Source organism: Neoarius graeffei, chromosome 28 (genome assembly GCF_027579695.1).
Source record: "Neoarius graeffei isolate fNeoGra1 chromosome 28, fNeoGra1.pri, whole genome shotgun sequence".
Classification (NCBI taxonomy): Eukaryota; Metazoa; Chordata; class Actinopteri; order Siluriformes; family Ariidae; genus Neoarius; species Neoarius graeffei.
The window spans coordinates 32244690-32264090 of record NC_083596.1 but is presented as its reverse complement, the minus strand read 5'-3'; the positions used below and the strand labels follow the sequence as shown (position 1 = coordinate 32264090).

Below are 19401 nucleotides of genomic sequence, written 5' to 3'. Positions count from 1 at the left end.
CCAGCTGCACCACAGTATATTGGAAAAATTTACTGATGAACATGAGTTCAAAGTGCAGCCTTTCAGCCTTTGTTGAAGGGTATTCATATCCAACTCTGATCAACAGAACAGGAATTGCAGCAGTTCTTATATGTAGTTCCCCCTTTTAAAGGGAGAAAAAGTAATTGGACAAATTAACAATCAGATTAAACTGTTATTTTAAAGACTTGGCTGCAAATCCTTTGCAGTCAATGACTGCCTGAAGTCTGGAACCCATAGACATCAGCAGAGCACTGCTTCCCCCCAGGTGATACCCTGCCAAGCCTTTAATGTAGTTGTCTTCAGTTCCTTCTTGTTCTTGTGGCATTCTGCCTCACAGTAAGTGAAATGCATGGTCAATTGTATTTAGATCAAGCGACTAACTTGGACAGTGCAAAACATTTCACTTCTTTGTCTTAAAAAGTTTTTGGTTTCTATTGAAATGTGCTTTGGGTCATTATCGATCTGCAGTGTGAAGTACCATCCAATGAGTTTTTACACATTTGGCTGAATCAGAGCAGATAATATAGCCCTATACTTTTCAGAATTCATCTTGCTGCTTTTGTTAGCAGTCACAGCATCAATAAATACAAGAGAACCAGTTCCATTGGCAGCCATACATACCCATGCTTAAGATGAGGTGGTAGGATTCAGTTCAGCACCTCCCTTCTCCATTTTCCTCCCCTCATCCTTCTGCTTCAAGTTGACATTTGTCTCATCTGTCTGTAGGATATTGTTCCAGAACTGCACAGACTGTTTTAGGTGTTCTTGGCAAACTCCAATCTGGTCTTTGTTTTAAGTCTGACCAATGGTTTACCTGCTGTATTTCCTGCAAGTCTTCTCTTAATTGTTCAATGACATAGATACACCTACCAACTGAAGGGTGCTCTTGAGCTGGCCAAATATTGTGAAGCGTTTTATTTTTTACCAAGGAAAGAATTCTTCTGTCTTTCACCGCAGTTGTTTTCCATGGCCTTCTAGGCCTTTTGGTGTTCCTAAAACCACCAGTGTGTTCATTCTTTTTAAGAATGTATCAACTACATCAAACATTTGATTTGGCCATACCTAATATTGTTGCTATCTCTGCCATGTTTTTGTTTTTTTTCCCCATGCTTATGATGGCTTGCTTCACTTGTACCCTTTTCATACCAAGTGGCCAACCCAGGTTATACCCACACTGAAAGTGTTAACCCACGCTGCCCGACTCGGCTTTGCAAGCCACCTCTCGAGCGCCTCTTTCATACCAAAGACCAGGGTTGGACCTGTGTTATTTGACCAACATTCAAACCTTCTTTTGTCAATTCAAACAAAAGAATCAACATGGGTTAACCCCAGTCATGACAAATCAGATAGGACCTGGGTCACTCACATGGGGTGCTGGATGACATCACATCATTAAAATATCCATCCATCCATTATCCATAACCGCTTATCCTGTGCAGGGTCACAGGCAAGCTGGAGCCTATCCCAGCTGACTATGGGTGAGAGGCAGGGTACACCCTGGACAAGTCGCCAGATCATCACAGGACATCACATAGACACAAGCAACCATTCACACCTACGGTCAATTTAGAGCCACCAATTAGCCTAACCTGCATGTTTTTGGACTGTGGGGGAAACTGGAGCACCTGGAGAAAACCCATGCAGACACAGGGAGAACATGCAAACTCCACACAGAAAGACCCCTGTCAGCCACTGGGCTCGAACCTAGAACCTTCTTGTTGTGAGACAACAGTGCTATCGGTCTTGTATAGCCACCATGCTATCGGTCATTAAAACATTTATTGGTTAATTTCTCAAACTGTGAGAGCACATTTTTTTCCTTTGCATGCATGTGTGAGATCGAAACACAGAGCGTATGTGTGAGATATCTGCCCATTTCCAGCCTGTGAGATAATTATTATGCATCTCTCCCAGATTGTGACCCAGGCCCTATCTGAATTATCATGACCAGGGGTTAACCTGCAGTGACTCACTTGGTTTGAATTGACAAAAGAAGGGTTGAACATTGGTCTAAAATCCCAGGTCCAACGCTGGTCTTTGGTATGAAAGAGGCATTAGCGTATTTCACTGAAAAACCTACACAACGCTTTTTTTTCCTATTCCTAAAAAGTGCTGTAATTCCTACGCTGTTGACCTGATTTGGATGCAAATACCCTCAAATTAAAATGGAAAGTGTGCACTGAACTCATACAGCTAAAATAAGTATAACTTTATTAATGTCCATATCTATGGACCTGACTACAGATATGTGAATGAGAAGCTGTCCAAAGAACTGCTCACACACAGTTCATGAGAATCTTGCATGAATTCTATTATTCATTTTCTTTTATAGGTTGCTTGCCATATTCACATTTTTGAAAACAGTATGTGCTTATGACAACGTGCTTATGACAATGTTCCCAGGTCTTTACATTATGATCAGTGAACTCATTCAGGCTGCCAACTAGTGCAACAGAAATGCGTTCACCCTATCATCAGAAGATCACAAGTTCAAATCTCGACAATACAACAGCCATCCAAAATTATCTATGCTCTCTAGGTGGGAAGGATGGCATTACTCTCTCCCACCAATCAGAGCAACATGAACCAATCATGGATGTCTGAGCTCAGACATCCAAAGTATGGAGAAAATGAGGAAAAAAATAAAAGTCATTCTGGTGTCCAATACTCACAAGAAAGCACATGCACACACACCTGTGTAAAAGATGCTGATTGGGTAGTATCTGCTCCAATTTGCTAGTGTTTCTGAGTCGGAAGCTGAGTATAGCTGGTGAGTGACTGGATGTGAAGATCTTAATGATGCCACTGGGAAAGGAAAGTGTCATGTCTCCCGTGATCTTCACTATGCACCTAAAAAAACAGGACACTGCTCAATCCTGGACTAAACTCTGATAAACTGTATTAAATGTAATTTAGGCTACAATTTTAAGGACTCAACTCTGTGTACAGTATAATACGGGTATACCTCATTTTTAGGCAATATTACCAAAATATAGTTTTCTCCGTTAGGGAAAAATAAATATGAGGTAAGCAACCATGGATATTGCTTTTAGTGATGCACCACTTGCTGAAGTTTGCCTTTTCACATTCTCTGTATTTGTTCACCTGGCTAGCTCTTAAACAGGGATGAGAGTGGGTCCTGATGAAAAAAGCAGAAAATCTGTAAAATGTCCTGAGGGCGCCTAAAGTAATAAGGGGGGTCCAGGGGGACACCCCCCGTGAAATTTTTTTCAAAATGAGACCTTACACATCCTATTTCCTGCAATCTGAGCTGTAGTTAATTAAAACACCTGATGCCTATTTTCATACTTCTTGAAATAAAAACACTATTATATAGAACAATATGTATCAAAATCAATATGTGTATTGCATTAATTCAAAATAATATGTACATTTTATGGGGACTGGTTATTACTCATTGTCAACATCACTTGTTTTTCTAAAAAATGTCCATTAAAATTCATAGTTATTTACAGTTCCATTAATAATTCAAATTTTCATATATTCAATATATTGAATTAAATAAAAACATTTATATATCTTATCAAGACTGACCTTTTCCTAATGTCCACATTACTTGTATATGATTTCTTCACAATGTCTATTTAAACTTTCAAGTTATACAGTTATCAACACTGTCAGCTATAATTCAAATTATCATATATTCAATGAACTGAATCAAACAAATGCATATTTTATGGGGACTGTCTTTATCTTATTGTCCACATCACTTGTATGTTTTCTTCAAAAGGAAGAGCATGTCTATTCACACTTTTTACAGTTAAGTTGTTTACAGTTCCCAGTTACTTTTGAAACAAATTTTCATTAGATCATTTAAAATTCTTCTTCAGCTTCTTGGCCAAAGCCAAAAGCTCATCAGTCCTCTCTATTTTCCTTTTTCTTTCATTAGCCAGCGCCTCCTGTGTTTTTACATGCTCTAACCTAGCTCTCTTCTGCTCTCTCTCACACTCCTCTCTTGCTTTCCTTAACTTGTTTTTTATACCAGCATCAATTTCATGTACCTTCGCTTCATCTCGCTTGTCAATAGTATTCGGCATCTTGAGAAAAAACGCCGATTAGAGGAAAGTATTTTTGATATGCAGCTCACGAACATGTGTACGGTAAGTTTTGATAAAAGAAAACAGCTGCGGGTATCTTTGTAAAAACTGTTCTGATTGGCTATTATGGTCTTGACATCGATGTTTTGACCAATAACAATGTAGATAACACAAATTTTACATCACATTCAACGAGATTAAACGAGACTAAAGATGGGGACTTACAAATAATGTGTAAACATTGTTGGAGTTAATTAAGTTTGAACAACAGACATCCCAAGTCTCCCGGAAGTTCCGGGAGTCTCCCGCATATTGATAGTGGCTCCCTCATGCCCGCAAATTGGAGAATATCTCCCGGAATCTAGAGCAAGCGAGCAAGAGCGTGCATGCGAAACATTAATGTCTGCATCGCGCATATGACTGAGAGCGAGAGAGACTGTGCGTGTGCCTGTTCATGTAGCGCTTGCTAGACAAAGAGCATCCTGACTGGTTTACAGACATCCCAAAATTCGTGCGGCATGACTTTTTTCCCCCCCATCGGGGGGGGGTCACGACACCTCCCTGAAATGAGTTTCTGCAGGTTGGGATGTCTGGAACAACATGAAGGAACATACCCCAACCCCCCTCAATTAATTTAAAAAAATTCTCAACGGATTTGGCATAATATAAAAAAGGTTGTTGTTTTTACTCAGAAAAAGCGGAAGACTCTCATCCCTGCTTAAATGAACAAAAACATAGCTTGTATTTCCACTTTTGTTTTATTTAGCTGTAAATATGAACATGGACCAAAGCATCATGAAATTTTGTTGTATTTGGGGTTGTGATGTCAGATGGACCACAGTACACGTAAAAGGTATACATTTTGCAGTACCTTCCATCACTGGAATTTTCTATCACATTAAATTTTTCATGCTTTTTTGCAAAAGCATGAAAGAATGAGACACACTTAATACGATAAACATTTTCAGACAATTTAGAATATCATGAAAAAAGTTCTTTTTTTCCATAATTTTAATAGAAAAGGTAAACTTTCATGAACTCTATATTCATTACATGCAAATTGAAATATTTCAAGCATTTTGTTTTAATTTTGATTATGGCTTATAGCACATTAAAATCAGAAATCCAGTATCTCAAATTATTAGAATATTTCCTAAGATCACTCAAAGGATTTACAATACAGAAATGTCCAACTTCTGAAAAGCATGTTCATTTATACACTCAATACTTGGTTGGGGCTCCTTTACCATGAATTAATGCATCAATGCGGCATGACATGGAGGCGATCAGCCTGTGGCACTGCTGAGGTATTATTGAAGCCCAGGTTGCTTTGATAGTGGCTTTCAGTTCGTCTGTATTTTTCGGTCCAGTGTTTCTCATCTTCTTGACAATACCTCATAGATTCTCTATGTGGTTCAGGTCAGGCAAGTTGGCTGGCCAATCAAGCACAGTTATATAATGGTCAGCAAACCATCGGATAGTAATTTTAGCACTGTGGGCAGGTGCTAAATCCTGCTGGAAAAGGAAATCGGCATCTCCACAAAGCTTGTCAGCAGATGGAAGCATGAAGTGCTCTAAAATCTCCTGGTAGATGGTTGCGTTGACTTTGGACTTGATAACGCTCAGAGGACCAACACTAGCAGCTGGCATAGCACCCCAAATCACAGATTGTGGAAATTTCACACTGGACTTCACATGCCTTGGATTCTGTGCCTCTCCACTTTTCCTCCAGACTCAAGGACCTTGATTTCCAAATGAAATGTAAAATTTACCTTCATCTGGAAAGAGGACTTTGGACCACTGGGCAACAGTCCAGTTCTTTCTTTCCTTAGCCCAGCTAAGATGCTTTTGACATTGTCTCTGGTTCAGGAGTGGCTTGATATTAGGAATGCGACAGTTGTAGCCCCTTTTCTGAAGACGTCTGTGCATGATGGCTCTTAATGGACTGACACCAGCCTCAGTCCACTCCTTGTGAAGCTCTCCCAAGTTCTTGAATCGACTTTTCTTGACAATCCTCTCACGGCTGCAGGCATCCCTGTTGCTTGTGCACCTTTTCCAGCCAGCCTTTTCAGCAATGGCCTTCTGTGGCTTCCCCTCCTTTTGAAGGGTATAGATAATCGTCTTCTGGACAACTGTCAAGTCAACAGTCTTCCCCATCATTGTGGCTGCACATACTCAGCTAAACCGAGAGATACACAGCATTTATACTGTTGTACTCAAACTTGAAATGAAATACGCTATTTTTTTGCACTATAGGCCATAATTATCAAAAGTAAAATAGGAAAAAGACAACATTTTAATTTACATGTAATGAATCAAGAATATATTTTCACTTTCTTAAATACAGTGGCGCGCAAAAGTTTGGGCACCCTTGCTGAAAATGTCTGTTACTGTGAATAGTTAAGTGAGCAGAAGATGAACTGATCACCAAAAGGCATAAAGGTAAAGATGACACATTTCTTTAATATTTTCCGCAAGATTACATTTTTATTTCCATCATTTACAGGCATAAAATACCAAAAAATGAAAAGGACCTAAAGCAAAAGTTTGGGCACCTGACATGGTCAGTACTTAGTAACACCCCTTTGGCAAATATCACAGCTTGTAAGCACTTTTTGTAGCCAGCTAATAATCTTTCAGTTCTTACCTGGGGGATTTTCGTGCATTCGTCCTTGCAAAAGGCTTCCAGTTCTGCAAGTTTCTTGGGCTGTCTTGTATGCACTGCTCTTTTGAGATCTAGCCGCAGATTTTCAATGATGTTTAGGTCAGAGGACTGTGAGGGCCATGGCAAAACCTTCAGCTTGTGCCTCCATTGTAGATTTTGAGGTGTGTTTTGGATCATCTTGCTGTAGGACCCATCCTCTTTTTAACTTCAACTTTTTTACAGATGGTGTGATGTTTGCTTCCAGAATTTGCTAGTATTTATTCGAATCCATGCTTCCCTCGACCAATGAAATGTGCCCTGTACCACTGGCTGCAACACAACCCCAAAGCATGATTGATCCACCCCCATGCTTCGGAGTTGGAGAGGTGTTCTTTTCCTGGAATTTGGCACCATTTTTTCTCCAAACATACCTTTGCACATTGTGGCCAAAAAGTTCTATTTTGAATTCATCAGTCCACAGGACTTGTTTCCAAAATGCATCAGGCTTATTTAGATGTTCATTTGCAAACTTCAGACGTTGAATTTCGTGGCTAGGATACAGGAAAAGTTTTCTTCTGATGACTCTCCCATGAAGGGTCATCAGGGTTTTTTCTAGAAAAATTTTGTATGAGGGCGCTCACCATGGCGAGGGAGCGAAGCGACGGGGGATGGTGCCGGTTGTCCATCCCCCCTGCCGTGCGAAGCCTTTGAAAAATTGAGGCTACAATGGGACATTCTGAGGCTATCTGAGAGGGAAATTGTAACAAATTGTCTGTCAACATTGAAAAAGAAAGAAGTAATCTTCTTCTGCCCCGGACAGTCTTTGGCTTTCTTCCGTTTCGTACCATGGGATGACATCTTTAAATGCCCAAGTGTCAACAAAAACAACTCGTGAACTACTTCTGTCAAAAGCTCCCATGCCGGTGGGTGAAAGGTCATTCAGTCTCGAGAAATCTCGCTCTACAAGTCAGCTGACCTTGTATGTAACCCATGTCAAATCTCACGAGAGCAGCCGCGACAAGTAAACAACTAAACAACATGGCGCCTCAGTCTGTTAAACGCCAATTCGGATTGTTTTTGCACCGTCTGGTGGTGTACCTACTATGATTGGAATATTTCTGGAGTAATGATAACGTATTTGATGAGCAGACACATTGTCATGTGGTGTTGCTGGGATGTTTTCACGGAGAAAAGATCGTTTTGAGAAAGACTGCATGTTGTGCAGTAGCATATAAGTGCATGGCCTAAGTGTGACTTGGGGTTCAATCGGCATTTCGGTAAAGGGGCGCACGCCGAGAGTAAGAGGGCGCAGCGCCCCTGTTCCCCGGTTTAGACGAAAGCCTGGTCATATTTGTTCAGGTGTCGCTGCATAGTAGAACAGTGCACCACCACTCCAGGCTTTGCTAAATCTTTCTGAAGGTCTTTTGCAGTCAAACAGGGGTTTTTATTTACCTTTCTAGCAATCCAACGAGCAGTTCTTTCAGAAAGTTTTCTTCATCTTCCAGACCTCACCTTGATCTCCACCGTTTCTGTTAACTACCATTTCTTAATAACATTACAATCTGAGGAAACAGCTACCTGAAAACACTTTGCTATGTTCTTGTAGCCTTCTCCTGCTTTGAGAGCATCAATTATTTTATTTTTCAGAATGCGAGGGAGTTGCTTAGAGGAGCCCATGGCTGTTGATTTTAGGGACAAGATTGAGGAGTCAGAGAATTTATACAGCTTTGAAATCTGCATCATCTGACCTTTCCTAACGAAGAATTTGAACAAGCCACAGCTCAATAAGCTAATTAAAGGTGATAGGCAATGGTCGGAGGTGAAACATAGAATATCAACTTTATTGTCTAGAAGAACGACCCAAAAAGTGAATTCAATCTTCCTAGTGTCTAATTTGCACCCTAAAATTGAATAAAACGGTTAAAATATACTGTTTTGCCCAATTTCCGAAGGTTTGTTTACATCTCACTTATGTACACTTTCACCGCCAGGGGACAGTCGTCGTGACGTCATTCAAGCCAAAGAGACTGGGAGCAGTTCTGTGTTTACCTACGAACCGAGCACACGTGTACAGACTTTGGTGATGAGAGGTTGTATAAAATGTCTGAAAGCAATAGCAATTTTGAAGTAGGAACTCTCCAAATTGAATATCGAGAGGTGAAACCACATATGTAAGTAAGTTTAGAAGTAAGCTAGAAGTAAGTTTTCTGATTACACAGTAACTCTGGATGGCCTTTCTGTTTCTTCACGTGCAGCAGTAAAAGACCTCGGAGTGATTATTGACCCCAGTCTTTCATTCGAAACTCACATTGATAACATCACCCAGATAGCTTTCTTTTATCTCAGAAATATTGCAAAGATAAGAAATTTAATGTCATTGCATGATGCAGAAATACTAGTCCATGCTTTCGTTACCTCCAGGTTGGATTATTGTAATGCCTTACTGTCTGGATGTTCCAATAAGTGCATAAACAAGCTCCAGTTAGTTCAAAATGCAGCAGCAAGAGTCCTTACTAGAACTAGAAAATATGACCACATCATGCCTGTCTTATCCACACTGCATTGGCTCCCAATCAAATTTCGTATTGATTATAAAATACTACTATTGACCTTTAAAGCACTAAATGGTCTCGCACCACAGTATCTGAGTGAACTTCTGCTCCTCTATGACCCGCCACGCCTACTTAGATCAAAAGGTGCAGGCTATCTGCTGGTACCTCGTATAGTGAAGGCTACATCAGGGGGCAGAGCCTTTTCTTACAAAGCCCCACTGTTATGGAACAGCCTTCCAAGTAATGTTCGGGAATCAGACACAGTCTCAGCATTTAAGTCTAGGCTGAAAACATATCTGTTTAGTCAAGCCTTTTGTTAATGGTGTTTATGAGGTAAAGGAGTAGATCTGGAGGGTCCTCAGACATAGAGTGTTTTGGTAAACTGGGATGTATGGATGCTGTCAGTCCCCACTCACTTGCTCACTCGAGTTTGTTGACGGTGTAGTGGCTGGCTGCTTTATGTCCCAGGGCTCCCTCATGCCTGTGTTACCTTCTGGCTCTCTCCTTTTAGTTATGCTGTCATAGTTAGTTGCCGGAGTCCCTGCTTGTACTCGGTGCAATATGTATACTGTTCCTACTTATTCAGGTGACATTGGGCATACCTAACCACCTGTGTTTTCTTTCCCTCCCCCCACCCCAAATCTGTCCCTCTGAGTTACATGGAGTCAACAGGAAATCTTTTGGTGGAGAGGGTGGAGACCTCGACTGGCTATCATAGCCTGCAGGGAATCAGCCGTCAGACATTCTGTTGCATGTCCCAGACCCGGTGAAATGTAACTGAATTGTCTTGGCCAGCCCTAAGGGTCCCATCTGTATCTCATCATTGCTGAGGAGTGTGCTCCCATCACCCAATCAAGCATCCAGCCAGAGCAGGTCATGATATATTTTTTACCATATTAACATGCCATTGTTGTGTGTTATGCCTGATGTAAAGACTCTCGTCTCTGCGAGCCTAGCACACAGATTTAATACTTGTCATTTTTAGGGCATACCTAACAACGTGTTTTCTTTCTCTCTCTCTTCCCCCCCCCAATCTGTCCCTCTGAGTTACATGTTGATCCTGGGTAGGGGTGTCACGGTATTAAAATTTAACATGACGGTTATTGTGACCAAAATTATCGCGGTGTACGGTATTATCACGGTTATTTGAGTGGGCGTGGCTCAGGTTGAGTGGGCATGGTTCAGGTTTTCAAGTTTGGACTGTGGACAAGTGGATCCTGACCTGGAGATGCAAGTACAGTATGTGGAAATAGGGAGCATGCAGCAATGGGTTAAAAAGTGCAGTGTTTATTATATAATGTAAAATATATATATATATAAATAAATAAATTCTAATGAAAACTGCCGTTTTCAACATCATATAATCGTCGCATTTACCCTCGACCAGCAGTCGGAAGCTACTTCGTGTGTTTCACTGACCCATTTCTACCGTCTTGTGGCGAATGACAGTTTAGCTGTTTAACTTAGGTTAGAATGGTGTTTACCTCCGAATAGCGCAAAACATCACAGCTAGACACATTTTAAAATGCTAGCAGTGGGGGCACTTCGCAATAAAGATCATTATCAAAGTTTAACATTATTGACAGTCGGATACAACTGTTGTATTTTCCCTCAACCCGAAGTCATACGTTACTTCGTGTGTTTCACTGATCCATTTTCACCGTCTTGTGGCGAATGAAAGTTCAGCTGTGTAACTTAGCTTAGAATGGTGATGTTTACCTCAGAATAGCGCTAACCACAGCTAGTGCTAGATGCATTTTAAAACTGCTAGCAGTGGCCGTCTTTCGACAATAAAGATTATCATCAAGGTCTAACATTATTGACAGTCGGAAATAATTGTTTCATCTTCCCTCGTCAAAAGTCAAAAGTTACTTTGCGCATTTCAGCTAAAACATACACGTTAACCACCTTGCACTTGCTGTACAGATGTTGATGGTGGTCTCGCAGATGATAGATGCATTTTAAAACTGCTAGCAGTGGCCGTCTTTCGACAATAAAGATTATCATCAAGGTCTAACATTATTGACAGTCGGACATAATTGTTTCATCTTCCCTCGTCAAAAGTTACTTTGCGCATTTCAGCTAAAACATACATGTTAACCTACCTTGCACTTGCTGTACAGATGCTGATGATGGTCTCGCAGATGAGTCATTAGATTTGATGTATTGCTGCCTTTCGCTGACACCTTTTTTCTGCACACTCTACATGCAGGAGCACCGTCATCAACAAGTTGTCCCTCCGAATTTTTGAAATATCCAAAATATTTCCACACTTCCGATTTTATCCGCTTGGAAGGCAGATAGATGTCTTCATCTTGATGACCACCACAGTCTCCTCCTTCCGCCATGCTTGAACTTCGGACAGTGAGTGAGTGAACTTGAGTGGCGTCGGCGGGAAAACTCGCACGAAAGTTCAAAGTCTCGCGAAAATGGAAGCTATCGCGGTTTTGACACTCAGAAGGTTATGGTCACCGTCAAAATATTTTAGCGCGGTAACCGTGTACACCGGTAATCGTGACAGCCCTAATCCTGGGATTGAGATGCTGGCCTCTTCTGCCCCTCGGACCTGCTTGATCCATCCTGGTGCCCTGTGTCTGGTCGGAGTTTTATCGCACCGCTCCTGTGAAGGACGGCCCCATGAGGACAGTTGAGGGTTATACCTGTTAAAACTGTTAATATTATAGTCAGGCTGTCTGTTGTTGCCCAAATGAGGATGGGTTCCCTTTTGAGTCTGGTTCCTCTCGAGGTTTCTTCCTCATGTCGTCTGAGGGAGTTTTTCCTTGCCACCGTCGCCACAGGCTTGCTCATTGGGGATAGATTAGGGATAAAATTAGCCCATGTTTTAAGTCGTTCAAATTCTGTAAAGCTGCTTTGCGACAATGTTTATTGTTAAAAGCGCTATACAAATAAACTTGATTTGATATGTATGAACCTATGGCCGTTGCGAAGCAATCGGTGAACGTGGCTCACTGGTTTGACCGTGCAGCCTCAGAATCGGACAGCGACTTGGCTGACTCTGATCGCGGTGACCCCGGACCTCAACAAGACTCGCGCCCAAACGATTTATCCTGGTAATTATGATAAATTCTTACTTTCATCGTAATACTAAATAAGAGCCCTTTTTAAGAATAATTAAACTGCCCTCCCTAGTGGATATAGGTAACGATTACTTGACAGTGTGCTGGTAGGCCACATTAGCCTGCCATCCGTGGCATTATACTATTTATAGCCTACTCCAAGCAAGGAAATATCCCTTTGCCTCATTTCCACAATGATTGTACAGGATCCCTCAGGATTCTTGACTTGTCAATTGCAAGCAAAAGTAAAAATGTTTACCTCCAATCTTCTCCTTTTTGCTTGAGCGTTGCTGATCCGTTTCTTCTTTGACTACTTGATTTTGTTTCACGCGCACAATCCACACTCTCTGCCTCTTCCGGAAAAAAACAACCCTCTGGCTTCACGCGCACAATTCACTCACTCTGGCTCGTCTCCTCTTCCAGAAAAAAAAAAAAAAACAACCCTCTGGCTTCACGCACACAATCCACTCTCTCCGCTTCATCTCCTCTTTCGGAAAAAGCCAACACACTCACTCCGCCTCTTCTCATTTTCCGGAAAAAGCCAACCCTCTCACTCCGCCTCTTCTCCTTTTTCGGAAAAAGCCAACCCACTCGCTCTGCCTCTTCTCCTCTTCCGGAAAAAGACAATGCACTCTCTCAGTCTCTTCTCTTCTCTCAGAAAAAGGGAAAAACTTCTTCCTGAGCCGGTCCTGTTGTTACGGTACAGTTCACTGCACAACAATAAGGCATGGTTTTTCTTTGGAAATTCCCAAATGCACGTCTGCATTCAAGCTGAATGGCAATGCAAGTAAACGGAAGTGGACTCAACTCAAGCGGTTTGTTTGTCTTGAATGACGTCACATGCCAAGTGGTCACGAAAATCACCGAACAGAAATTCGCCGCAATCTGCACTAACTTATTTTAATTATTACTTATTAACAATACTTCTTGGGACCAGAAGAAAATTACAGAGGGTTTTTAACATATAAAGTTTCAAATGTGCATAAATTGAAAACCATTGCCTATGACCTTTAAGGTCTGTAACCTTGGTAAAAGTTACTTGAGAACTCAAATGTATTGGAGTGCCCAAACTTTCGCAGAGTGTTCCTTTTCTTTTTTCCCTTTCCAATTGTACAAAACAAAAATAATACACAAATCTTGCATAAAACTCTGTCAAGAAATGTCTCATCTTTACCTTTATGCCTTTTGGTGATCAGTTCATCTTCTGCTCATTTAACTATTCACAGTAACAGACGTTTTCAGTAAGGGTGCCCAAACTTTTGCATGCCACTGTAACTGATGGAAAAGATTGAACTTTTTCGACAATATTCTAATTGTTTCAGATGCACTAGTATTATAGATTGACCACAGAGAGTTTTAAAAAGTTAAACGTCTGTGTACAAGTATGTACAATGATGTACATACAAGTAAGAAAAGAAAATGAACTTAAACCTAACCATTTGTGTACCGTGGTCCATCTGACATCACAACCCCAAATACAACAAAATTTCATGTTTTGATCCATGTTCATATTTACAGCTAAATAAAACAAAGGTAGAAACACAAACTATCTTTTTGTTCATTTAAGAGCTGGCCAGGTGAACAAATATAGAGAATATTTGAAAAGACAAACTTCAGCAAGCAGTGCGTCACTAAAAGCAATATCCATGGTTGCTTACCTCATATTTATTTTTCCCTAACGGAGAAAACTATTGTGATATTTTGGTAATATTGCCCAGCAATATTACAGGAATATACTTTAATACCTAAAAATAAATGCCTAATAATGATTCAGTGGGATTAAAATATGGTTAAAGCTTTTTCCTTTTGGAGAACGGAGCAAGAGTAAGCCAGATTTTGAAAGTATCCTACTGAAAAATTCCCACCCCCTCCTTTCAGCCCTCCATCCAAAGCCACTCCTCCAAAACACATGAACGCGCATAGTAACTGGATCAGACAACAGCTCAGCATGAAAAGTAATCACCACATCTATCCGGTAAAAGAACTAGCACACACTTATTTCAGTGTTTAGATGTTTGTTTGATGACAGAAACTGTTGCGAATAGAGCTAAATAAGCAGTAAATCACTTATGAGAACATTTAGCAGTGAAAGCACAGGCAGACAAATATCAATACCACACCAAAGCGATACAATTGCCTGGGTACTTCACAAAGATGTTTTCAGCAACTTTCATAAAAAACAACGTTAACCATAGCCTTAACCGGAGATGTTCCTCTAAGAGCATCTCTGCCTTAGCAGCAGAAACAAGCTAATGTTAGCTCGACTGTAACATCACAGTAACATAAAATGTGTGCTATGGAGTGTTACTGTAACCATTACCATCTTAGCTTTGTGGATTTTTTTTTTTTCCCGAAAATCAAGTCAATCAAGCAGGGGTAATTACCCATTAAGCAGGGACATGGCCAACTCTACATCAGTTTTGAATGCTTTCAGGTGTTCATGAGTGAGAACATGCATGGGGGAGGGGAGCTGCCTACAGTGATGGACATTCCATCAGACACTCCTCCTGGCTTGGATTGGTTGTTTTTATTCAGGCATGGTGGATTCTTGCAATGGCATTAGGTGGAGCCAAATGAGCCTGATTTTTTCACAGATTATCTGCCTCATGTACTACGGTCAGGATATAGTGACAATTTTAGAAACTATGACAAAAGTTATCTTAAATCAGGTTATCCATGGCTGCTTTAAGGCAAGACTCTTCAAGTGTGTCTCTCTGTTAGATCAGGCAATGTTTTATTATCTATATTATATTTAATAAATTCACACTTTTTTGACTTGATAAAGTACAGAAGAATGATGGAATATTTGAGCAGCAGATCCAGACTCTCATAGCCACCCTGTCACACATGCTCTTGCGCAACACAAGCCTTTTGTTTATATATAGAGTATGGATTACAACTCAAACACAAGAACTCACTTGCTGGGATCAGCCCCTTTGAAGTAAGCATTAACTGACTCTGTGAAAGCAACAGCTATGGGAAGTGAATCCTGGGATGCTAATGTGACTGGGCTGGGGCCACGAGACGTCCCTAGAAGCAAGGAAGGTAGACGGGAAGGGGAGTGGGGAGGAGACAACAGGGGAAAAAATATAATAAAATACATGTATAGGAAAACATTATATAAATTTATGGCATTCAATATCATGCTCACACCCAAGAAACGTGTTAAGCACAGCACAGACAAACAATGAAAAAAAGTGGAATTTAGTAGTTAAAATGATGAACATTTAATTTAGGACAGGTCACACGAAATGAGGAGTCAACATAGTTAGTTTTTAAGTTAAAACAAACAAAAAACTTCTTCCAGTTTGCAGCATAAGGCATGTTACCTGCTGGAGTTTCACACCTCTTCTCAAACGTGGGCAGTTTCACCACAAACACATCATCCTCTTACAGCATCAATGAAAAAGATGAAATTCAAACCAAAAATCAAAAGAAAAGCTACAGATGACAAAACCCACAGACGTGCGAGAATGTAGTGAAAGGATGTCAAGTCAAGTTTATTTGTATAGTGCTTTTAATAATAAACATTGTCGCAAAGCAGCTTTACAGAATTTGAACGACTTAAAACATGAGCTAATTTTATCCCTAATCTATCCCCAATGAGCAAGCCTGTGGTGATGGTGGCAAGGAAAAACTCCCTCAGACGACATGAGGATGTATTGCCAAATTAATATATAAAAGAATTTGATGAACAATATGCGAGGTTGCATTCCTGAGAATCCTTCCGTGAGATATGTATATTACCCCAGAATGAGTGGGTAAGAGTTTCTCACCAATGGTGGGTGTGTTGCTTGCGCTCAGCGAGGTGTTAGAGCTCAGAGAGGAGGAACTTTCGGCCCGTGCAAGAGGTGCAGTAGGCTGAGGACTAGTGTTGGTTGCCACAGAAGGACTGAACGGCCGTGCCTTTAGTACGAAATAAAACAATACAAACAAATTAATTATATAAAATTGATATACAGTAAATATTTAACAGACCAGTTTTTTTCACAGTTGATATTTAACCCTTCAGTGGAGTTTTTGTGCTTGATACAGTCCTAAGACTGAACAGAATCACCTCAAGTGACCAAAACAGTTTGTTACAATGGGTAAGGTCATGTTTTTTCACACATTCCAACACAGTTCTAAAACCGCTTTTTACAACATCTTCATTTATCTGTTATTTTTTAAAAGTACAATCATGACATGTATACTACATAGATATTATTGTAGCTGAACTTGTGCTGAATAAAAAAAAAAAGCCATATGACTTTGAAAATACTGCTTAGCTTTGTTGAAATTGACAACAAAATCAGAGCATGCCAAAATCATTAGAGTGCCAGAAAATACCTTCAGACCCCAGAGGGTTAAAGATGGTAAAATGACACAAAAATAAATCTAGATAAAGTACTCACAATTTCATTGATGCCAGTCAGTTTGCCCGCAGGCAGCTTGGGCCGTGATGAGGGTCGAGGGGGAGGAACTATTGCTGCTGTGCCCAGAGGGGTTGTGGGTCTGTTAGAGGGAGGAACTGTGTGGGACAAAGATATAATAGTGGTAAAATAATAAGCTGGGAGTTTCAATATTTGAGAGGGCTATAAAATAGGCAAACTTCTCCACATATTTGAAAACTTTACACAAGCATATCTGAGTCACAACCAATGCCATATTATAATGAGTGGACATTATACCATTTACTCCCAATAGGCCTCATTTATCAAATCATTTTTGCACAACCGATTTGCATTTATTGATGCCCAAAAAACTCTATAAAAGGTGAAGCTTGAATAGTGGAAAGCGCAAAATGACTACTAAATGGCAGAATAAGAAGAATTTATCAGCGGTAGGTGTGGAAGACTCGCATTTAAGAGAATTTTTTAAAAATATTTAGCAGAGTCGCAGCACCTGAAAGAGTCTTCACCAATGCTGTCTTGTAAAAGCAAGATACTAAGGCCAGAGAGGTGGAAAACATTGCAGCAATTCTAAGAGACACGAGTTCAAGTTTAAAGGAAATGTGCAAAAAAGGTGAAAATAAAGCTTGCAAGTAAATAAAATGGATGGCTTATTTTCCCCCATTTTTGCCAGAAACTTTTGCTTTACAGACACATGATGAGGCTCTGACATGCTCACTGTATCAGATTAGTGCTAGAGGAGAAATGCACCCTCATGTATTTGGGAACACGCTGGATTATAGGGACTAGGGCATACATGGCTCATTCACGGCTCAGGCTGGTCACTTAATCTTTTTCTGAATCATGCAAATAGAAAGAAATTTAAACATGGCAAAAATTTGGACATACATAGGAATGGCACAGGCTCATATTCTCAGAGGAATTAGTGCTGGATCTGAAGTGCTGCACAGCGTTAAAAGATGATGCTGTGGCAAAAGGAAGCCACCTTTTGTCTTCTGAAGAGAAGAGGAAAAAAAAAATCATACCGGTCTCTAAATATCAGTGTTCCTTCCTATGAGTTAGCACGTGCTAACTCATCCAGTAATATCAAATTTTGCCATTTGCACCGCCTCAGTTTACGACTATCCTATGCAATATACCAACCTGCCATACTTCTGTAAAGCAGCATCTTTTCTTAATTCAAAGACGGGTCTTATTTGTCAAAAAATGGATTTGGTTGCTTGCTTTACATCTTTCTTTTTAATATTTAATATTTCTTTAATGCAAATAAAAAACAGCTGTATTAAAAATATAAAATTTGCATGTGTAATTTTATTCAGTTTTAACTTGACAATGTTTATAAAAGCACAATAACTCATTGCAAATTATATGAGCTGATCAATATTTACATAAGTTAGTCTTCATATCCACAGATTTACACAAATGCTTGTACAAATGATTTACAAAAAAAATCCATTCATATCCTGCTTGAGAAGACCGTTATGTGGTTTAGAATACTTTTTTGGTCAAACTGAAGGATGCCATTTTTGAGTTTGTGGGGTAGGTAAAAATTGGAATCAGAGTCTGCACAGCAGAGATCGAGCATGTGCAGTAGATACAGTACAGCCGGTGGAACAGTGCGTTTGCAACTTGTCTGCCCGTATTGGTTGTGGATATGCCCCTGCTTCAAGCCAGTCGCATGTTAAGAGCTATTACCTGAAGTTCAGCTTCTATTGTCTCATATTCATCTTTTGATCTCAAACCCTTGTCTTGTCCCAAATGTCTTCACAGTACAGCCAAAAAAAAAATTGGTCTTGCCATGCTAATACATTATGGAGGAAACTGTAGCAAAAACGAAAGAATTGGCCTTGCATTACATTACATTTAGCAGATGCTCTTATCCAGAGCGACATACAACAAGAGCAAAAGCCAGGTACACAAAGTGCTGAACTTCTAGACAAGAAAGTTCTAGTGCCAACTGAACAAGTGACAACAATACTTCGTGTAATATTCTGCTGAAGTATCAATACTCAGAAAACAGCCAAGGATACAAACCAACCATACAAAGTACAACTAAACAGAGAACTGAAATGGCTAAACTCAGGCTAGACAGTACACAGCCTGGGTTGAAAACACAGTTACACAGTAGGAAGGTGAGCAGGGGAGAGGTGCAGCCTGAAGAGGCGAGTTGCTGTTCTAATACTTTTGGAAGGGACTGTATATGAAATAAACAGAAGAAAAAATAATATCCCCAAATGTAGCCTCAGGTCTGTGAGATGGTGAAAATATTTTGACAAAATTCAGCTATAATAGCAGTGCTACTTGGTGGGTTTTCATGATCATAGCAGTCTGAGTAAACACTCTAAAGGTAACTGCTGAGAATGGGAAAAGCCAAGACGTTTTCACCAGCATGGACACAGTATCAATTATGCTTAAGATTGGTGTTAAATCAAATTTCCTAGAGGCAGCAGGATGAGCAGGAGTTACCATGTGTGTTAGAGGGTTATAAGCCTGTGTGCTCTTGAAGTGAGTACAAAAAACAGGATAGTTTTGATTTTGCAGGGATTTGTAATTCCGTATTTCTCTGAAAAGTGTAATACCCCCCACACACACAAAAACAATCATTTTGTAAGTCATAGTCAGGTACAGTGTCATAGTCAGGTACTAATTATTATATTC

The 19401-nt window shown here is 40.2% G+C and overlaps 1 protein-coding gene across 6 annotated transcripts in view; it reads right to left on the bottom strand.

The window, feature by feature from the left end:
• The window catches only part of fcho2 (FCH and mu domain containing endocytic adaptor 2), a 369466-nt gene that overhangs the window by 15370 nt on the left and 334695 nt on the right, over positions 1–19401 (bottom strand). For 5 of the 6 annotated variants that reach the window (XM_060913479.1, XM_060913478.1, XM_060913481.1 and 2 more), the window contains 5 exons: positions 16747–16862; positions 16129–16258; positions 15682–15741; positions 15271–15382; positions 2716–2871 (listed from right to left, as the gene is read on the bottom strand). In XM_060913479.1, the coding sequence (XP_060769462.1) occupies positions 2716–2871; positions 15271–15382; positions 15682–15741; positions 16129–16258; positions 16747–16862 (574 nt within the window). The remainder of the gene's footprint in view (positions 1–2715; positions 2872–15270; positions 15383–15681; positions 15742–16128; positions 16259–16746; positions 16863–19401) is intronic. The other variant, XM_060913480.1, reaches the window with a different exon arrangement.